Source organism: Cylas formicarius, unplaced genomic scaffold (assembly GCF_029955315.1).
Source record: "Cylas formicarius isolate icCylForm1 unplaced genomic scaffold, icCylForm1.1 PGA_scaffold_10__41_contigs__length_53128322, whole genome shotgun sequence".
In the NCBI taxonomy this organism is placed as follows: Eukaryota; Metazoa; Arthropoda; class Insecta; order Coleoptera; family Brentidae; genus Cylas; species Cylas formicarius.
This window is the reverse complement of record NW_026844214.1, coordinates 42,107,855-42,125,709: the sequence shown is the minus strand read 5'-3', so window position 1 is coordinate 42,125,709 and position 17,855 is coordinate 42,107,855. Positions and strand designations below refer to the sequence as shown.

Sequence of the window (17,855 nt, the reverse complement as noted above, 5' to 3'; positions counted from 1 at the left end):
TTTATCAGAAAACAGTTTGCCTATTGCTGAACAGATGGCGATACGTTCAACGCAGAAATTGACAGCCCGTCGAGTTGGAAAAAACATGACAGGAGGAAAATGTGAAACGTTCGGCAGCGATTTGTTTTAAATTACCAATAAACTGTGTGGTTAGCTGTTTTTTTTTATCGACGATAAACCAATTAGTGTACGGTTCATCGGATATGGCGTAGTCTTGGTGTTTCTTTTAGGTGACCACCATTCGAAAATAGGTGGGTAAAAACGCGAGTTTGCATTATTAATTATTGTAATATAACAAAAGGGCACGATATTGGCCATCCGCGACCTCGGTTCGTGCATTTTCAAATTTTGGGCGGTGCACGGAAGTAATTAGCGTTTACTTACGGCCAAAGCACGGGACCAATGTTGAAATTTTTATAAAAATTGTGCCAACGAAATTCCATCGTAAATATTTAATTTTCATAATGATTCTAAAGTTGATCCTTGAACCTGACTGCCTTAAAGTTTGCGACATGTTACGTCGGTTTAATTGCAAGCTTAATTACTCGAAGGTGTAAAGGCTAGTTGTTTTGGTTTGTAGTTTAGGCAATAATATTTGCTCAAGTCTTGTTTCAGAATCAAGATGAGGAAGTTCTGCGGCCACCTCGATGATTCTGTTACCGATCCTACTCAAATCGATACGATTTTAAAGCTTATAGCCGTAAGTATCCAATATTATTCTTCTTTACTTTGTGATGAGATAATGGTGATAAGAGTGGATGACCAAGGGCTGAGTGGGTTCCAGTATTTTTTATGATTTATCGCGAAATCGTCTAAATTATTAGTTAATCCGATTTTGTTCCGCTTTTTGTGGATAAACTATAGGTTCCTAGCTGATAATTTCTTGGACTAGGAATATGATTGCTTTTGGTGCATCTTCTGGAAGTAGTGGGCTAGTTGGTTAGCTGCGAAAATACACGTTCATGGAGCATTTTTTTGTATTCATATGAATACTCTCCCCGAAAAATGAAAACCTAACTAGTTAACCTCAAATATTGCGATTTCGTTTTTTTTGGGTGGTGACATGTTTTTTTAACATAACCCTTGGTTCAGGGGCTCAACTTCCTATTCTATTCATTTCTATTCTAACTAAAATATTCTAGTTATCGCTGTGTCTAAATTATTTTTGTATGTCTTTAAATATGTCCTCTAAGTCCTTTGTAGTATCCATTGGATGTTCTTTAAGTAATTCTGAACATCAATCTCTATATCTATTTTGCCGGGTTTGCAGTTGTTTTTCAAAAACAAAAGGCGTTACTGATTTTTCTGACGTTTTCTCAAAAACGAAACGAGATAAAAAAACGATATATTAGAAAGTTCTATTTTTAATTGGTTAATATTGAAAAAAAACTAGTTACGGTTTTAAAACACTGTTCAGTGTCAACAAAATATGTTTAGTAGAAATATAAAAAAAAGGATTTGACTAAATGGAAATGTTAATCTAATTCTAAAATAACCTTTTTTAGATGTTTTGAAGTTAAAATCTCAACAGCGTTTATTTGGGAGCAAATCTGTGGTTCGTGGTTTGTCTATTATAGAAATGCCAATGTTTTTGCAAAATCTATTAAAAAATGAATGTATACCTAAACATGGTGCTTCAAAATTACATTTCGGTTTTTGGTAATTTTTTTTTTAAGGTGGGGAGTTAGTACCAGAGCTAAAACCAAATTTTTAGAAAATAACCGTTTAATTGTGGCCGCGCAAAACGAAGCATATTGTACTTATTCTCCCAAAATGTGTTTCGTTGCCCCCTTTCAAAACGGTCCCTTAAAATTACCCCTCTTACGTTACAGCCCGACGCAAAATGTACGGATTGCAACTGTGCAGGGCCCAATCTGTGGCTCTGCCTCTACAGGACCTGTTTTCACACCGGCTGCAGCGAGAAATCCAACGATCACAGCACCCTGCACAATACCGTATGTAGCAACCAAGAACGGTAAACCAAAGGGTCGGCAAAAGCGTGACGTACTAGGGTCCACTCATTCTAATTAGATTGCTCTGGTTTAGAAATTTCGAGTGTTGGGTTTTTTCCATATTTTTTTGGTTTTTAGAAGCGCTAGTTTTTCAAACTCTTTTTCGGCAGGGTAAAAGTCTTTTGTAACTGATATTTAAACTTTTGCAGAGGTTTAGATTAACTGGGAGTATTTGTGCCATATATAAATAGATGAATGATGTACAAGGTCTAACGTTCGAAGTTTATTGTATTAAAAACGAAAGTAATGGCAACAAAATGCTAAGCCATATGCCCCTCCGGTTTACCGTCTTTGCGCGACAATGTCAGTTTTCCCTTCGAACTACATATTTTTTCTCATCGTGACATTCAGAAAGATCCGAACCATTGTATCCACATGAACCTGTCGACGCGGCGTGTGTGGTGCTACAAGTGCAAGAGGGAGGTCTTCCTCGATAGTTACCGCGACGACGAAAGCTGCGGCGTCTCGTTAAACGAAGATTCCGGTCGTGGTAGCACCAGCACCCTCAGGGCGGGTGGCGGTAGCAGCCCGGTCGCCGCAAAAATATTTGAAAACAACAGCGTCGGTCTGAACGTGGGCGTGGCCGCTGAGGGAGACGCATCCGACTCGAGCGAGGTGGGCGATTACGGTGACTACGCTCACGTGAGGCCGGCGGGGTTGGTCGGTATGCAGAATATAGGTAAATTTGGGTCGGTTTTTCCCCTTCCCAGTATCGCGGCATAGGGTTTTTGCGCAGGAAACACGTGTTACATGAACGCTGCGCTCCAGGCGTTGAGCAATACTGAGCCCCTCACTCGGTACTTTTTGGACTGCGCCCAAATTGTGCAGATACTGTCGGAAGGTAAGAAGCCGGGTCTGAGTCGGACGTACCAGGCCCTGGTCAGGGACATATGGCTGCGGAAAACCAATCAGACTTACGTCACTCCGTCAGGTGCGCCACTGATTTTAGTTCGGCGAATAATTTGTGATAAACGCGGTGCCGTAGGTATTTTGTATGGTATCAGGAACGTCCACGCGATGTTCCGAGGGTATCATCAGCACGATACACAGGAGTTCCTCAGGAACTTCATGGATCAACTGCACGAGGACCTTAAGCAGCCAGCACCGCCCGAGGTGACGTCAGGCGGCGACGCCGACTCATTCAGGTACTCTTTTTTAATACTCTGGTTGAATGGCGTGGATTATTTGAACAACACAGACTCGTATATTAAATATTTGATGTACTTTTAATAGATTTTTGTATATATGGCATTTCACAGGTAAATCCTGAATTTTTAAAGTACTTCAACTCTCGGTATCCTGTTATAAAAAATGATTTTTAATTTGCTCAACTTTTGATTTTGTTAAAGTTTAAAGCTTCTTTGCTGCATTTTTATGAACAACGTTTTCGTGTTTGATTTCTGGCTATCCATGATTTATTTGAACTACCAAACGCTGTTCTTTACTCCTACTAATTTATCAATAGTATATTACTGGTCTATATTATATTATTTAACTGTATGATTTTCTAAAGAAAATATATTTCTATAATTGGCAGAGTTGGTGCAAGACTGGAAAACGTGGAAAATTTGAAAAATGTCACTGAATGTTTTCGGTACCAGGAAGATTTTCAGTATTTTTAAAATATATGTTGTGTTTATTAATTATTTCAAAAAACATCGGCGAACTATTATGTTTGAACTGCTTTTTATCGTTCATGCAAAACAAGGTAATTCTACAATTCCTCCCAATTTTTGCCCCTGTCGCCAATTTATTTGAACCACTACGGTTCTCGCATGAATCATGCTCGTTCAATTAGTTTTGGCTTAGTTGCCGTTCGTTATACCTGTCGGGCCTTGCCGTATTGAAAGAAAAGAGGAACGATTTCAGTCTTGCCGTGGACGAGCCGCTGAGTCCGACTTCGAACTATGACTCGAGCGAGGGGGAATACGAGACCTGCGACTCGGGAGTCAGCGAGCGATCGAGCCTCAGTGACGACTCGGAGATTCCGCAGATCGCTATCAGTACGGCCAAGCGACGTCTGAGCAGATGCGGCAGTCCCAGCAGGAGGCAGAGGCAGAGAGTACAAAACTGTTCGGTCATAGGTAAGACAAACAGTGAATTTTTAAACACTCCGTGCAGTAGTATGATGCATTAAAGATTTCCTTTTAACTTTGGATGGGAGGGTAATCTACAAAAAAAAAACACTGCAACCACATAATACAAAAATAATTTCTATTACTTACCTATTATAAGGTATTGTTTTCATTTAGGTGTTTTTTTTTTACGAATTGCAATAGTTTTGGTCAGTTTGGTCTATTTGTTTTTTTTTACGAATGCAATAGTTTTTATTTTTTGTCTTATAATTAAAATATAAAAATGGGAAAACTACATAAGAAACTTGCACCCCTATTTATTGAAGAATATTTCTTTCATGCATTTTATACTATGTGTAGGTAGGTGTAGGACTTTCTTCCGCAGTCTACATTTTTTGGTTCTGTGGGCGTTACTGTAGACGATTTTTCCAAATTTAGATAATTGTGTGTATAATAAAAGTTAGATACATATTTTGTTTAAAAAATGCATAAACAGATTATTTTGCTTTATTAGCAACACAATATCGTATTATATTTATTTGATTAAAAGAAACTGGTAAAATCTTCAATTAAATATTTTTTTGCAGTAAGCGGCGTTATAAAATTTAATTTATATTAAAATTCCACACAAAATGGAAATTCATAGCAATTAACAAAATTGTTTTTCGTGTAAATCTCTTTTTAACATAATTCTGGATTGATGTATTTAGCAAGTTTGCTGTTATATATGTTATATTCTTGGACCATTTTAAATGCCAAGATTCTCAACCGACAACGAGTTTATCGTCGGCCGACAAAAGCAAGAAACAGGCCAAGTACCGATCAATCATATCAGACATATTCGACGGCAAACTGCTCTCGTCGGTACAGTGTTTGACCTGCGATCGGATATCCAGCAGGATTGAAACATTCCAAGACTTGTCTTTGCCCATTCCGTCTAGGGATCATCTGGTTTTGTTGCACGGTACGCTTAACCCGAAACCGGTGCATACCCGAGTGAATAGTTACGTCGGTTATTTATTTCCGTCAGTTTAGAGCAGTGACGTCACCTGGTTCAGCTGGCGTTGTTTCATATTATTTGCCTTTTGGTGCAGGAATTTTTAACTTTAATACAGTAAATATTGACAGATTTCATAATCAATCAATTAATGGAACAACATATGTCATGAATTTTGTTCAATAAGCAATGGTCAACGCTATGGGTCCTACAGGACTCAAGTACTTAAAAAACTTCTACTAATTAAAAAGTCAAAAAAAAGTATATATACAGCCGAAAAGTAACTATTCCCTCTTGGTATACCGCTACGTACTTGGGCTACATTTAAACCACCTCGCGGAAGGCAGGCAGAAACACAGCCGCGCCAAATGCCACCTGCTCCGACGTGGTGGTACCCGCCCAGGACGGTTGGATATCATGGTTCTTCGCTTGGCTGAAGTCGTGGTTCTACGGGCCGACGGTGACGCTTCACGACTGTCTAGCCGCTTTCTTCAGCACCGACGAGCTCAAAGGCGACAACATGTACAGCTGCGAGAAGTGCAATAAGCTGCGCAACGGCATCAAGTTCAGCAAGGTGCTTCAACTGCCCGAGGTCCTGTGCATCCACCTTAAACGGTTCAGGCACGAGCTGATGTACAGCAGCAAGATCTCGTCCGCGGTCAGTTTCCCGCTGCGCGGTCTCGACATGTGGCCCTACCTTCATGCCAACATAACATCGAAGGTTGGTACCCTTTTTTTTAACAGTTATTTTTTCGAAAATACTTTATCATCCGTGAAGGTGTCTACCTACGACCTGTTTTCTGTGATCTGCCACCACGGTACCGCCGGAGGCGGGCACTACACTTGTTACGCCCTGAACGGCAGCCAGTGGTACGAGTTTGACGATCAGTACGTCACCAAAGTGCCCGCGGAACGGGTGCAGAACTGCGAGGCGTACGTGCTGTTCTACAGGAAGACCCAGTCGGCGGCGGAGCCGGTGCGTGCCAAGGCAACCAAAATGGCCGAGGAGATCATCGAGAAGGGTGGCGAGATCAGGAAGGCATACATATCCAGGCAGTGGCTCGCCAGGTGAGCGAAATGTTTCCTCATACCGTCGTCAAATTATTTGACTTGACAATATTACTGTAAAGTCTTTTTTATAGGTTCCTTATGAATAACCTTTGTCGGTTGCTAGTTCCAATTCCTCAGTCATTTCTTAACAATGACTTCTTCAAAATTGCTGTCCAATAATTTGCTTTTTTCTCCCACTCAAATGAAGGTTGTATGGGCAATCCTCGTATTGGACATGTTCTGTAAAATGTTTAGAACAAATACAACAGCTTTCTCCATCCCATTTACCATCATTTCTCCTACGTTTCTGAATCCATATTGATATTTCAAACAATCGATACAATATTTCTTTCCCAGGTTTTAATGCCTTCATTCAGTTGTTGTTGCCAACAGGCACCGTACGTCGCGTTCCAAGCATATCTAAAAGTTAGAAATTTCTAAAGTACATAGATACCGTGTTTCTAGTATTTCTCTAAGAATTATTATTATGTGAGTAAATTTGCCAATGGTCCATATGCCATTGTAAACCGCCAGCTGCACAAGATTAATTTATCATTCCTGATCTCATCATCTATGCTGACATTTTGACATTTAGGTTTTACAATTGCGTGGAGCCTGGTCCGATCGACAACACAGACTTTCTCTGTCATCACGGGGCATTCAACCCGGACCGAGAGCACATCGTCGAGCATCTGGAGTGCGAGGTACCCTACGAAGTCTACGACTACCTCCACAAGCGATTCGGCGGCTGTCCGCCTGTCACTAGTCGCGCTACGTGTCCCGCATGTACCGCCCTCCAACACCGACTCCTCAACGAGATGAAGGCGTTCCTCGAGGTATGTGTCGTCGCACACGTGGCTACATAAGATGCAGGCATAATGGGGAAGGTCGCTTTATAGATTAGTCGCGAAGCGCAGCTCGAGAACAGGCCTCACACTCATTATCTGTCAACGTCGTGGTACAAGCTGTGGCACAATTTCGTAGAGCGAAACGCCCACGAGCCACCTGGACCCATAGACAACACCCGGATCGATCTGGAACGCGTCGACCACGACGAAGCCGCGGAAGTGCCGGAGTGCGTCTGGGATTTTTTCCACAAGATATACGGGGGCGGGCCCGTGCTCAAGGTCGAGCCGGATGTGAACGAGTTAGCTGGCGTAGAGTGCGCGAGCAACGAGGACGACGACGCAGACGCGACGCTGGTCATCGGATGGGAGGCGCGTAATGGGGATGCTGAAGGCCGAGGTGAGTGTTGATTCATTAGTTTCTTTTGCCAGGTTTTTGTGATATTTTTCGAAACGACCACTTTTTCAATAGTTTTCGAAAAACAGTGAAAATCCACTATTTCAATGAAATTCCAGTCAAAATTAATTTTTTCAGGCTCGTTAAAACCAACCCTTCATCAAACTGGTAGGTATCAACGTAAAACCTCAATTTTTGGGCTGAACGGTAGCTCCAAGGCATAGTGTAGACCTTGTACCAAATAAAACGATCCACTATACGATCTGGAAACCCATAGGAGAAACGAAAAAAAGTCTCCTAAAAAATTTAAAAACATTACAATTTTGTTGATACAGGGTATCCCAAAAGTGTCCCCCCCCCCCACAGCAACTTCGTTATTTTAAATGGAACACATATTTCGACATTTTTTGAATCCTTAGTTAAAATAAAGGTCACTTTCTTAAAAAATTCCTATCCAAATTTTGCAGTTTTATGTAGAAATTGGGGTTATGTGTTTTAGTTCATATTTTGATTGCCCCATATAAAATCGTGTTTTGATGCTACTGATCCAGGTATTGCAACGCAAAATTTAACCACAGGGTAAGGAGATGATGCCCTACTTAAAGGGTTTGACAGATGCGCCTCAGCTTATACAGAGTGTCCCAAATAGGAGGTGCGGTTTTGGCGAATTCATTTAACAAAATCTCAAGATTTTTAAATGGAACACCCTATATTTTTATTCAGACACAAAAAATAAGGTAAGTTTGTAATTTATCTTATATTTAAATTTTACTTACTTTTTAAGATATTCGAGGTTTAACATAACACCTGCATAAATTCTTATTGAATTTAAGGGGTTAATCTGGGTAAGTCACTTGTTGACAATATTATTTATTTTTTGAATAGCAAAGACATGATAGTACTTCATTTGAAGATATAATACTCCAGATATACGAAACAAACCTATTGCTAATAATACCGATTTAATAAAACTTCGGAATTCATATTTAAAGAAACATTTAATAGTTAATTATCTAGCTTGAATGAAAATACCTAATAACACAAATAAATAATTAAAGTTTATAGAATAACTAACCAAGCTAACAAATTTGGAAAATTAAATTATAAAAAAAGTTTACTAAAAAGGAATCGTTAATTCGGTCCACAAAGCTCCTCTTAAAATGCTCGTTTCATCTAGCATCAAAACAACAAAGAAATATCAAAATATCTTTTTTTTTTACGCATTGAGGTATAAACAAACTTTGACATTTCTGTTGTTTGCGTTTTTTTTTTCTTATTTCAATATAAAAAGTTCATAGTTGTCAAGTTTTTTGTTAGTATAAATTTTCTTTGTATTTTAATGTTATAGTTTTTTGGCTAGTTTAAATTGTCAACTTTAATTATTTATTTTTATTGTTAGGTTCAATGTTAATTGTCAATCAAGCTTGATAATTAAGTTTTATTCAATCTGTTAAAGTGTGCAGTATAGAATCATTTTTTTTCAAAATTTCGACGTATTAATCGACATTGTTAGCAATATGTTTTATCCGTATATCTGGAGTATTATATTTTTAAAAGAAGTATCATGTCTTTGCTATTTAAAAAATACCTAATATTGCCAATAAGTGACCTAATATGGGCAGCTTTAAATTCAACAAGAACTTATACTGATACTGACTGTTTTCTTAAATCTCGAATATCTCAAAAAGTAAGTAAAATTTAAATATAAGATAAATTAAAAACTTATTTTTTGTCCTAGAATTGTTATCTGAATAAAAAATGTATTTGGGACACCCTGTATAAGCTGAGGCGCATCCGTCAAACCCATTAAGTAGTGCGTCATCTCCTTAGTCTATGATTAAATTGGATCAGTAGCGTCACAATTTTATATGGGACAATCAAAATATGAAAAAACACAAAACCTCAATTTCTGCCTAAACTATGCAAAATTCGAATAGGAATTCCTTAGGAAAGGGTCCCTTTTTTTAACCAAGGATTTAAAAAATGTCGAAATATACAAGGTGTTCCATTTAAAATAACAAATATGATGTTGGGGTGACACTTTTAGGGCACGCTGTATCAACAAAATTATAATATTTTCAATCTTCGGGACAGTACAAGAAACTTTGGTACAAATTTTTTTTTCGTATCTCCTATGGGTTTGCAGATCATATAGTGCATCGTTTTATTTGGCACACGGTGTACACGAACATGTGGTGTTTGAACTACTGATCTTCTCGATTCACATCGTATCGTCAATATGTCCACCAGCGGTTTTAGAAAAAAAAGCGAACCTAGGAAAGGAAAGGCTAAAGGGATATTCCTTTTTAAACAGGTTGCGACACGATGGAAGGGGAGACCTTGGAAAAGGACGACGATAAGGAGGCGTGTCGCGGGTCGGAAGAGGAGTCGTCGAAGGTCGAGACGACGACCAAAACGAGACGAGAAGGAGGAGGTGCTAGACGGGCGAGCCGTTACCGGCGTCGGAACATCCATTGAAAGTGGGGGGCGTGGTTCGTTGCGTACTTTAGGAAAATTGTTTGACGCGGGGTGGGCTGGGACGGTGTTTGTTTCTTTTTGTCCTGTGCGCGCGATCTCGCGTCGTGCCCTGAGTTTAGTTGAAAAAAATAAAGTAAAACCAAAGGCGAAGGACTAAAATTTTTTCAGTAACCGCGAAAACTTCGACTGTCAACGTGTGACTTAATAACCTTTCCTATCGTGTCCGATCGTCGACGGTGTGCGGCGTTTTTTCGTTTCTCTGTGAAGTTTATGGAGGAGGGCTAAAAAGAGGGACGCCAATCGCAATGTTGACAAAACGGGTCTGTTGTAATTGAGTTCTCTCAAATTTCAGTCATTATTCTACTGTTTCGGCTGTGTTTTTTTATCAACATGGTGTACCCGAAATACACACATCTAATTGAGAAAAATCGGGGATAGCAGAAAATTAGTAAAATATTATTTTTCCACTCCTTCCTGATACTGCTCCGACGCGTCCAATTTGATTATTGATAAATTTAAAATTTAATAGTATTTTAACGTTTGACAATTTTGATAGTCATTCAGTGAATATATTCATGCTGTTTTGCAAAAATGTACCCAAAAACTAATGGTCACAGAAAATGAAGAGTATGTCCTAGTTAAAAACTTTTCCAGACACTAGTTAATCAGCACTCACTTCGCTGAAGGGAGTCAATATAGAACTTATATTTCCACCTAGCGATAACTCTAAAAAAATACGCGTTTTTTTCTTCTATAAGAACCAGAGAATTTTGTTCTTATTTAGGACCGTTATATTCAATGCATTTATATTAAAGAAAAAAAAACATCAATCATATTAGTTAAAATGTACAGGGATGCAAGTGCTCATACATCCCATTGCTTCCAAACAACTTAAAGATTTGGCGATGTACTTTCTTTACTTTGGTAAAAATGTTAAAGACTTATTTACCCTCCTAAGAAAACAGTCCAGCATTACGTTTTATCTCCTTTTTAGCTCTCTGTAATTTCACCAGTAAAAAAAATCATTTACACATCGGTGTATATTGTGTTCATATCCTAATAAGCTTTATATACAGGGTAAAGTCGAAGAAAAATTTTCTTGGTCTGCGAAGAAACAATACTTTCATATTTTACTATACACAGGGTGGGGTAGGACAAGTTTAACGTTCGTAAACATGTATAACGCGATGAGTCAGGCCATTAATCCGGCCGACGACTTCTCAAAGATATTAAAATGGATAAGATGTCTTGTACCGAGTTAATTAAGCGGCAGTGTTTTTTTTATTCTGCGATGTCCCATTTCCGCATTTTGTTGTTTAACGAGGAAACTTCACAGCGGTTGTCAAGTCAAAGCAATAATTTGTTAATCGTTGGATACTTCTCCTTGTCGCGGGTTTAATGCTGGGTGTTATTGATCGTTGAACGCTATTTTTTCCAACATTATATATTTATTAAAAAATAAAAAACACGAGAAAGAATAAACGATATATTTACTAAGGCGGGCGTGTTTTGTTCGACTTCCCCCAAAGGTTGCAACAACAGTCTCGTTTGAACACAATTGGGTAAGTCATTATTTTTGTGGTTTGTTGGAGAAAAACTGCCCAATAAGAATCAAATGCGAATCCAAAGAACATGCAACTATGGTTCTGCAGAACAAAGGCAATCTTACAGATAATGTTATATTTTTAAGATATCACGTCGCAAATGTATCTTACAGAAGTACAAGATTCTAGAAGAAGAAAGACTGATCCTTTACTTACTATAAAATATATTGGTGGCATCCCAAAGGTAATCAAGTCGAATCCACCGTTAAAAAACTGAATGCAAACTTTTATTCCTCCATTTCTCAGATCTTTGCTGTGCTTTAGTAAAATTTGATCAACTCCTTGTTGAAATACATCACAAACAATCAGAAGTTGTATTTCCCACTCTCAGGCAAGTTTTACCAATACATTAACAACTCATTAGAATTTAAAGTAAGTTAATTTTGCCTTGCTTGACAGCTCTGGTGAGTTAGAAACTGAATCAATTAGGATCTCACAACCATGTGCTGAACAACTCGACAGTGTTTATGTCCAAGAGGACCTAACCAAATGTCCTGCGCTAACCTTAGAAATTCTTACCCAGGCATCGATTTCAGAAATAAAATGCACCGAAGAAAAAGTTCTAGCCCAGTTTAAGTTTCATGCTAGTCCTGATCCTGATAATGTGTCCCCAGTTTTTCTAAAAAACTATTCATCGACAATAAGCAAAACTGATGTCTCGAATGATGAATGAATCCACAGACGAAATGAAGCTATCCCCAGTTCGAAAAAGACAATTATTATTCCTATGCCCAAGAAAGGCAATAAATATTAGGCAAACAACTACCAACCAATCAGAGTCTAACTTCTATTCCCAGCAAAGTTATGGAAAAGATAATTGCTTGGGAACTCACTGAATTTCTAATGACCAATCAACAGGACCTCCTTGATAACCAGCATAGTTTTCTACCTCAAAGATCTGTTAATTCAAATCTAATTGCCAATTTGGAACTGTGGACCCAGGCCCATAAGGGATATCCAGTAGATATGGTTTTGACACAGTCTCCCTGGCAAGACGTGTTTACAAACTACAGCACTATGGTACAAGAGGTAAACTGGTGGGATGGATCAAAATGTTGAACTTCCAGATGGCTCTTCAGATTTTGAGGTTTTGAGTGAAATACGTCTCGGAGATCAGTGCTGGTACCCTTTTATTCATAATATATGTCTCTGGCCTTGCTAAGCACATGTAGTGCAACATTAGCTAAAGCACACAAATGTACAACGCTACGTATAGGTTATAAAAATCCTAAATTTGACTATGGTATAAAAGATCCGTAAATGAACAGACAGTGTTTTTATATCTTAAACCACCCTAAAATGGGAGAGCCAGATTACAAAGGTAGTAAAACATGCCATCATCTGAATCTATGTGATACGACATGCTTTCAAGGAGATGTCGTAAGTATCTTTTCTTCAAGCCTACAAAAGCTTCAACTGACCAGTCCTGGAAGGACATAAATCTTAAACGGGTTCAGAGGCGAGCAACAAAAATCCCATCATCTGTAAGCAACCTCCCATATAAAGATCAATTAAAATGTCTTCGCCTAACCACCTTAGACGAAAGGAGAAGAAAGGGAGGACTTAATGGAATGCTACAAAATCCTGCATGGCCACTACTCATGTCACTTGTTTCATCCAAATGAAAATAACCTAAGGGGTCGTTGACTAAAATTGTGTACTGAACTCACAGACTTTCACGCCAAAAAATAGAAACTGTGTTGTAAATGAGTGGAACAGTTGTATCAGTTGTGACTGCACCTACCCTGAATAGCTTTGAGAATAGACTTGATTATTTTGTAAATACAGTGAAGTCATGATTTAGTGACCTACCCCGTAGAGTGAAGACACAAATGGTATCATTGTGCTTCGCGATACAGTGAACAGCGGTAAACTCCGATACAATGAACTGCGACGCACATCGATTCCCCTCGCGACTCGGGGATTTTGCGTGTTTCACTTTGTCGATTATTATTATATGCAGTTTCAAATTTAGCTTTGGCCTGGAATATGTTAAAACCAATTCTTATAGAGAAATGTTTTAATAATCAACTTGGACGGTGAAGAGGATAATGTCCCCTTAAATGTTTTATGAGTACGATTACTCAAAGGTGAAGCACACAATGCTAACCAGAGTGTTATAAACCTCTTACAAAATATTAATCCAAATGTAAGTAAAATGACAAAAACGAAGTCAAACCTCTATAACTTGAACTTTAAGGGACTGTGAAAAATGCATAAGTACTTTAAGTATGATATTTATTATATTTCAAAAAAAAAAATGTAAACAACCCAACAATACTAATTATCAAACATTTTCCAGCCTGTCATGTCATGTGGTTGACAATTTTTTTTTCTTGGATACCATTCCCGACTCTTTTAAAATCTACGTTTTTTCATCAATTATTGTTAATGTTTTAAGTTTGCGCTACGAAGACCCCTAAAATAGGTCAGGATACAGAGAGATTCGAGTTATGGAGGTTCCATGTTTACGTTAATTTTGAATTTTGTATATTACAGCTTGAATGTGAAATAAACAACATTCACGAATGGAATAAAGATGAATCAGCAAACTTAAATCAGTTGGAGGACGAAACACCAATTGATTCTGATTCAGAAAAATATGACAACGACAATACTGTCAAATACAGAAGACAAGCTTATTTCAACAAGCCAAGCTAGGCGATCTATTAATGACCTTATCCAATGGGCTGAAATGGGCTGATTTAAGACGAAAAGTCGTAGAAATCAACGTAAAGAAAAAGTTTAAACAGCCTAAACTAACCTAATTTTTCACGCATGTTACATACATATTTTAAATATTTTTTCCATAAGCCTTGGTATGCATTTAAGTCTAACAGTACATTTTGCTGTTTGTTAACTTTTGCAGAAAAATTAAAATGGACTGTCCCGCCCACCAAAAATTATTAAAGTCTTTTGCTACAAAATTCCTTTTTCATAGGAAATCCAGGGATTTACGTTATATCCCGTATAGTTTGTTGGTTTTATTGGACAAAGAATACCCTGTATATTAACTTTGCTTATGCCGCAGTGCCACGCCCCCTCACACAAACTCTGCGGAATACGCGGTCTTGGTGACTGCTCGGGGAGCCGGCACTACACCTCTGAGCAGGGCCGAATACTCGTCCCTCAATTTGCCTAGAGAGGCGCATTCGTAGCCGACAGCCTTCTTGTACCTACTCTGTGCCAAGTCAAGCAAAGGGCCTAACAGGAAACTAACATTCTTCAGGATGAACCTTCTCTGCTCGGGCTGCAGCTCATTGCAGAGCGCTTGCTCATTATGTTTAACCTGCGCGTCGTACACCCTATACAGCGTGTCATCAATGCTATGCAGCAGTTCACACGTCCTCAATTTGAGACAATCGTTCAGCAGTGCGACGAACGTCTTGGTGAAGGCGAGGTTGCTTGACGCCAATTGCAACCACACATCACCCGTGACGTACGCGTCCAGTCGAAGGCCGAACTGCTCATACTCGTGCAGGCATCGTGCTAGCGCGCTCCTGGGGTTGAAAGGTTTCAAATTATTAACGTTAAAATCGCCTCCTATCTCACTTACTTGGTAACAAGATTCAATGGGATCCACTTGTCCTCGATCGCCCTCAGCTTAACCGAATCGATCAGCTTGTCGCGCGCGTCCCGCAGAGACTTTGCCAGAGGGGCCCTCAGGGCTCCATCCAATTGGTACCTAAAGTCCATCCCGTACGCCCACAGACGCTCGCACTGTTCCCTCACCAACACCACGCAGTCGGCTATTGTTGACAAACTCGTCTGCGGCATAAAAGCTTGCTTAATAAAATGACTGATGAAAACCGACACCTCTTGGCTGGACCACACGACGTATGACGATGTGCAGCTCGGCGAATCGGAAAACGCTCTCGCGAACTCTTCTGACATGTGACACATGTTTGTGAACACGACGCTCGACAAGTGCCTGACGTATGTCGTAGTCGAACTCTCACGTCTCACTCGCTTGCACTGGATCTTCAATATGCTGCTGCACAGTTTTAGGAACAATGCGCAGGATTGCGCCGACCTGCCTAGCTGGTTAAGTAACCTGACGGCACGGCGGGCGGCCCTTAATCCGCCCTGTAAAGACTTGTTGGGGTTAACCTCGAGCTCTTTCATCAACACTTCGATCAAGTGATTGCGTTTGACGTCGGCCTTGCGTTGAACCTCGGAGGCGTGGTCCGCTTGGGGAAGGGTTTGAACATACCGCGTCGCTTTTTCCAGCAGATTGACGGCCTCCTCGAAGTGTCGCTGAGCTATGCACACGTCGAGCTCGTCGACGACGTTCAGGAACCAGTCCGGGTGCGTCGTGATTGCAGTTTCTGCTGGTTCCATGGTGGTGGAATTGGCGAGAGGTGATCCCACCGAGATCATGGACCTCGAAGGTGATTTTTCGATGGAGGACTCGCGTTTCTGCTGATCCGACGCTAAACGCGCTTTTTTCACCTGCACAAAACAGAACCCAGATGTGTTTGCTATGATTAAAGCTCGGATGACGATTGTTTAAAATAAATCCCACTATAACTAGTTCATTCGCTGATCTGTAATCGCGTCAAATTAATGGTTTTAGTTTTAGGTTGGAAAATTCGTTGATAAGAGAAACCATGATGGGAATCTTTTTCTTTTCCATCCCTTAAAATCACTTTTTTTACTTTTCACTCCCTTAAATAGTGTTGTTAACAGAAACATCAGCTCTTTTTTCTATAAACTTTAAACTGTATTTTTCACTTAAATTAACATTTCATACAACCTACCTGATCAATTTTATCCAACCACTCTTTTTTGCTGGAGTTCGAGGAGCATTGGAATACACGCGTGTCTGGAAATATGAGCAGTTTGAAAGCGTGCTTCACGTTTCCCAGGTCTCTTACATTCACCACTGCCAAACTGGCAAGTTCGTAAAAACTTTCAAAAGCAAACTTCATCAATCCGCGTCCGCGCGTATTGCGAGTGGTTACCATCAAACCGTCGTTAAACAAGTACACGTGCACGAATTTCAACGCAGTGTTCTCCGTTGGATCGATTTCCAACAAATCGCCCTCAAATAAGTAAGTCCGTGCTGGAACGTCCAAGATTTCTTTACAACCCTCAACATTTTCAAATATAACCGTCATCTTTTGCTTGTTTTCCTCCTCCAATTCGTTCCTGTCCAGTCTGTTGTCCCTCTCGATATTGACGTGCGTCCGGTCTTCCAAAATTGAAGTGCTTGATAAGGCAGTCAGTAAGGACTTTTGCTCTGAAAGCAAGTGAGACAACTGATACATTTCACTTTCAAGGTGAGATATTTCCTTAGCTGCGTCGATAAACTGCACGTAGTTATGGTAGACGTTGCGTTTTAAGTTGCCGCTTGTTTCTTCGGACAGAGATTGTATCTTTTTACGCAAGTTTTTTAATTCGAGACCGCCCACGTAGTTATGTGACAATTCCTTTACATATTTCTCCGGCGAGAAGTCTTTGGCTGTCAGCAGATCCAAATTCGGTTCTCTTGCGATATCCATTTCGGAAAAATATTTATTTACAGTGCGTTTTTAAAACTTTACGGGTGGTTTCTGGATTTATTTGGCCTACTAAACTGAGATTTTTCTTCTTCTTGTCTCTAATTCTAATGGCCAACAACTAAAGATCATTCGACCATCTTACAAACACATAAAATAATCCAAAATTCCTAATGGTGCCGTGGTAAAGAAAGGGTCTGGACTAATCCATTATCCCATAGGTATGTTAAGATATACAGTGGAATCAACATCTATATATTAGTCATAAAATTAAGACCGATTCACAAAACGGTTCCAACAATTCTTGAATTTTAGAAAACAAAGTTTAGGTCAAAAACTAGTGAATGATGCCATGAATATTTTAATCTTTTGTTATGTGGGAAATCAGCAGATTGGTTAGGCGTTAAACTTACATAGATACATTACTAATTTGACCACTATTCTCCGTTGCAATAGCATACACGTTTTCTTGGACAGTTGGTTGGAGAAATTTTGGTTGAATAGAAATCTTTAAAACTTCCTGGAGGTAAAACTTTTCCAGTCTCCTTTTCCTTAGGTGACCAAAACTGCAAGAATCATACGACCACTTACATCTGGACTATTAGAAACTTCTTCTTTTTGACTTCTCGTGGCCAATGATGTCAGTATTCCCTCGGTGTTTCATCAAAAACAAATCTAACAAGACAAACAAATCCGTTCGCTCCCTAGAGAATCCTTTGTAATTGTCCAAAAAATTTTTGAAATCGGTCTCCACTAGGTGGATTTAGTGTTTTCAGACTTTAGTGAACGTTTTAAAGTGATAATCCTCGCCGATCCCTACGCTTTTCCCCGTTCACGCCGGTATGGAGGCCCGATGGGCCCGAATGGTCCGGGGTAGAAGCGGGGGGGTGTCGGTT

At 39.5% G+C, this 17,855-nt stretch overlaps 2 protein-coding genes across 4 annotated transcripts; one reads left to right on the top strand and one right to left on the bottom strand.

Moving 5' to 3' along the window:
* Positions 1-58: 58 nt before the first annotated feature.
* LOC132703024 (ubiquitin carboxyl-terminal hydrolase 20) lies at positions 59-11,343 on the top strand. 3 transcript variants are annotated; one of them, XM_060672158.1, is made up of 13 exons: positions 59-251; positions 605-700; positions 1,833-1,955; positions 2,364-2,691; positions 2,749-2,943; positions 2,998-3,157; positions 3,882-4,096; positions 4,848-5,051; positions 5,432-5,805; positions 5,863-6,152; positions 6,730-6,970; positions 7,034-7,379; positions 9,691-11,343. In XM_060672158.1, the coding sequence occupies exons 2-13, from the start codon at positions 623-625 to the stop codon at positions 9,852-9,854; spliced, it is 2,718 nt and encodes a 905-aa protein (XP_060528141.1). In that variant the 5' UTR covers positions 59-251; positions 605-622; the 3' UTR covers positions 9,855-11,343. The 3 variants fall into 3 exon arrangements, with proteins under 3 accessions (XP_060528141.1, XP_060528063.1, XP_060528224.1); XM_060672080.1 differs by having other exon boundaries at positions 616-700; positions 9,691-11,342; XM_060672241.1 differs by lacking the exon at positions 59-251 and adding an exon at positions 334-559 and having other exon boundaries at positions 616-700.
* Positions 11,344-11,520: 177 nt separating this feature from the next.
* LOC132703182 (exocyst complex component 8) lies at positions 11,521-17,443 on the bottom strand. The gene is made up of 3 exons (XM_060672337.1): positions 16,219-17,443; positions 15,015-15,910; positions 11,521-14,958 (listed from the first exon to the last, which is right to left on the bottom strand). Exons 1-3 carry the CDS (start codon positions 16,960-16,962, stop codon positions 14,502-14,504), a joined length of 2,097 nt encoding a protein of 698 aa, XP_060528320.1. The 5' UTR covers positions 16,963-17,443; the 3' UTR covers positions 11,521-14,501.
* Positions 17,444-17,855: the final 412 nt, after the last annotated feature.